The sequence below is a fragment of the Berghia stephanieae genome, chromosome 5 (assembly GCF_034508935.2).
Source record: "Berghia stephanieae isolate SIO BIC M18660-M18661 chromosome 5, UCSD_Bste_1.3, whole genome shotgun sequence".
NCBI classification, from domain to species: Eukaryota; Metazoa; Mollusca; class Gastropoda; order Nudibranchia; family Aeolidiidae; genus Berghia; species Berghia stephanieae.
The window spans coordinates 89,665-92,164 of record NC_088364.1 but is presented as its reverse complement, the minus strand read 5'-3'; the positions used below and the strand labels follow the sequence as shown (position 1 = coordinate 92,164).

The following is a 2,500-nucleotide window of genomic DNA, read 5'->3' as shown; positions in this document are numbered from 1 at the left end:
CATAATATATATATATATATATATATATATATATATATATATATATATATATATATATATATATATATATATATATATATGACCGGATCATTTTTGCCCAACCACTGTAAATAGGCTAGAACCGCCACTGGTCATTTAAATCGATCGATATTTGAAGGACGAGTTTTCTGACCCAATTTTTAAACACACGATTTTTTCTAGCGTTTACTGGTAAAAGATACAACCAGTACAATTTTCTCCTCCTCTTTTTTTCCGAGTCTGAAGTAAAACCCTGACACGTACAGCTTCTATTTCATCCATCTTGACTATGGATTCTGGACCAGATGCGCAAGTGAACTGCGCAGTATTAAAAAATTGAGCTTTTATATAGCGCAATATCCACTAAATGTGCTCAAAGCGCTTTACAAGGGGTCCCTACCCAACAGCATTACTTAACATGTAGGACGAGACATGACGCCTGTTAGGCGATATTAGAATTCTTTTTCGGACAGAGACAACACTGTAAACGGCCAGGTACTCATTTTACACCTGAGTATGGTGAGAGAATGTGAGTAAAGAGTCTTTTCCAAGGACTCAACTATGCGCCGAGCGAGGCTCGAACCCAGGACCTTCTGATCCGAAAGCGGCGTCATGTCTCGTTCTACACGTTAAGTGTTGCTTTTGGCTAGGGACGCCTTGTAAAGCGCTTTGAGCACGTTTAGTGGATAATGCGCTATATAAGATCTCAAGTTAAGTTATTATAGTGAGAAATATCAGACCTGCCAACTTGATCATTTTAGAATTGGTAGTTTTAGGATATAAACGTAGTTGACGTTATAGTTCACTTTGTAGACCAATGGATTAGCACAGGGATTGAATAACACTTCAAAATCCATGACCTAGTTTGGCATCAACTTTCATTCTCAATAACTTTCATGACTTAGAGATGCTTAGGAAGTTCTGAAATAGGGTTCAATAGTCGTGACGTCACTTCCCTCGTAACGACGCATAATAACTTAGTAACTGGCTCTAAACTATCGGAACAATGGCGGATGCCCTTATGAAATACTTCTCCGACAAGCATAAAAATGTATCCAGAGGATAAAAACATTATAAATCTGATCGTATTTTAACGTTTATAGATTCTGATCACATGACATGTGAAAAAGTTCTAGCCAGCATGAAGAATAAAAAGTACCGATTTTCTTTGTTTAGAACCAAGCTACTGGTTGCTGGGCGGACGTGACATCGGACTAATGAATCCTATTGAAACCAAAATTCGTAATTTTACAAATTTTTCGTAGTAGTAGGTAGGTAGGTAGGTAGGTAGGTAGGTAGATAGATAGGTAGGTAGGTAGGTAGATAGATAGGTAGGTAGGTAGGTAGATAGGTAGGTAGGTAGATAGATAGATAGGTAGGTAGGTAGGTAGATAGGTAGGGCAGGCAGGTAGGTAGGTTGGTAGGTAGGTAGGTAGGTAGATAGGTAGATAGATAGGTAGGTAGGTAGGTAGGTAGATAGGTAGGTAGGTAGGTAGGTAGGTAGGTAGGTAGGTAGGTAGATAGGTAGGTAGGTAGGTAGGTAGATAGGTAGGTAGGTAGGTTGGTAGGTAGGTAGGTAGGTAGGTAGATAGGTAGGTAGGTTGGTTGGTGTGTAAATAATCTCCTAACTGGCGGTCTAAAACAATTCCAAAGAGCTGAATGACGTCATTTCTATGTGTTCCAGTGACCCCCACGTGCTCCATGGAGGCGATCAGAACCTGCGGCCACCCGACACGAAACATGACGGACGAGGAACGGAACGATCCTGTCATCAATTGTAGGTGAGTGGAGAATTTGAGATTTTAGATGGCGCAATATCCACTAAATGGTCTCAAGGCGCTTTCCATGGGGTCCCAAGTCAACAGCATCAGCGAATGCATTTTGGTTTGAAGACATTGCTGTAGCAGATCAGACACTTGTTTCCATCTGAATGTCGTGTCAGGAGTATTTTCAAGGGCTCAACTCAGATCCGGCCTCAAACCAAAGACCTATCGGTCTAGAAGCGGCTGTTCCTATATATAGTTTGAGGATCACGTCACTCAGGTCTTTGTTATTGTTTTTTGCCATCCGCGTTTATGAGTAATACTCACTGAACTGTCTTAACCTGACTATAAACGTTCATGGATACACACAGTTTTGTGTGTTCGTCCGTTATACTTCAGCGGATGGCAATGTTATGAGCTTCCTAGCCAAGTGCATACTATCTATAGATAGTATGCACTTGGCTAAGAAGTTCACAACATTGCCATCGGGAAGTATAACGGACCAACACACAAAAACTGTGTGTATCCATGATCGTTTATAGTCTGGTTAAGACAGTTTCGTGAGAACTACTCATAAACGCGGATGATAAAAAAAAGTAACAAAGACCTGAGTGACGTCATATTCGAACTATCTATACCAAAAGACCACAGACAGTGCTACCTGAATAACTGTAGGGGTGGGAAACAAATCCTGGTCTAAATCACACGTTTTGATTTCT

The 2,500-nt window shown here is 40.5% G+C and overlaps 1 protein-coding gene across 1 annotated transcript in view; it reads left to right on the top strand.

Moving 5' to 3' along the window:
* Positions 1 to 2,500, top strand: part of LOC144972208 (uncharacterized) — a gene marked incomplete at its 5' end in the record, with an annotated part of 33,176 nt that overhangs the window by 25,057 nt on the left and 5,619 nt on the right. Inside the window, 1 exon segment of the mRNA XM_078913228.1 lies at positions 1,703 to 1,799. Coding sequence (XP_078769354.1) covers positions 1,703 to 1,799 — 97 coding nt within the window.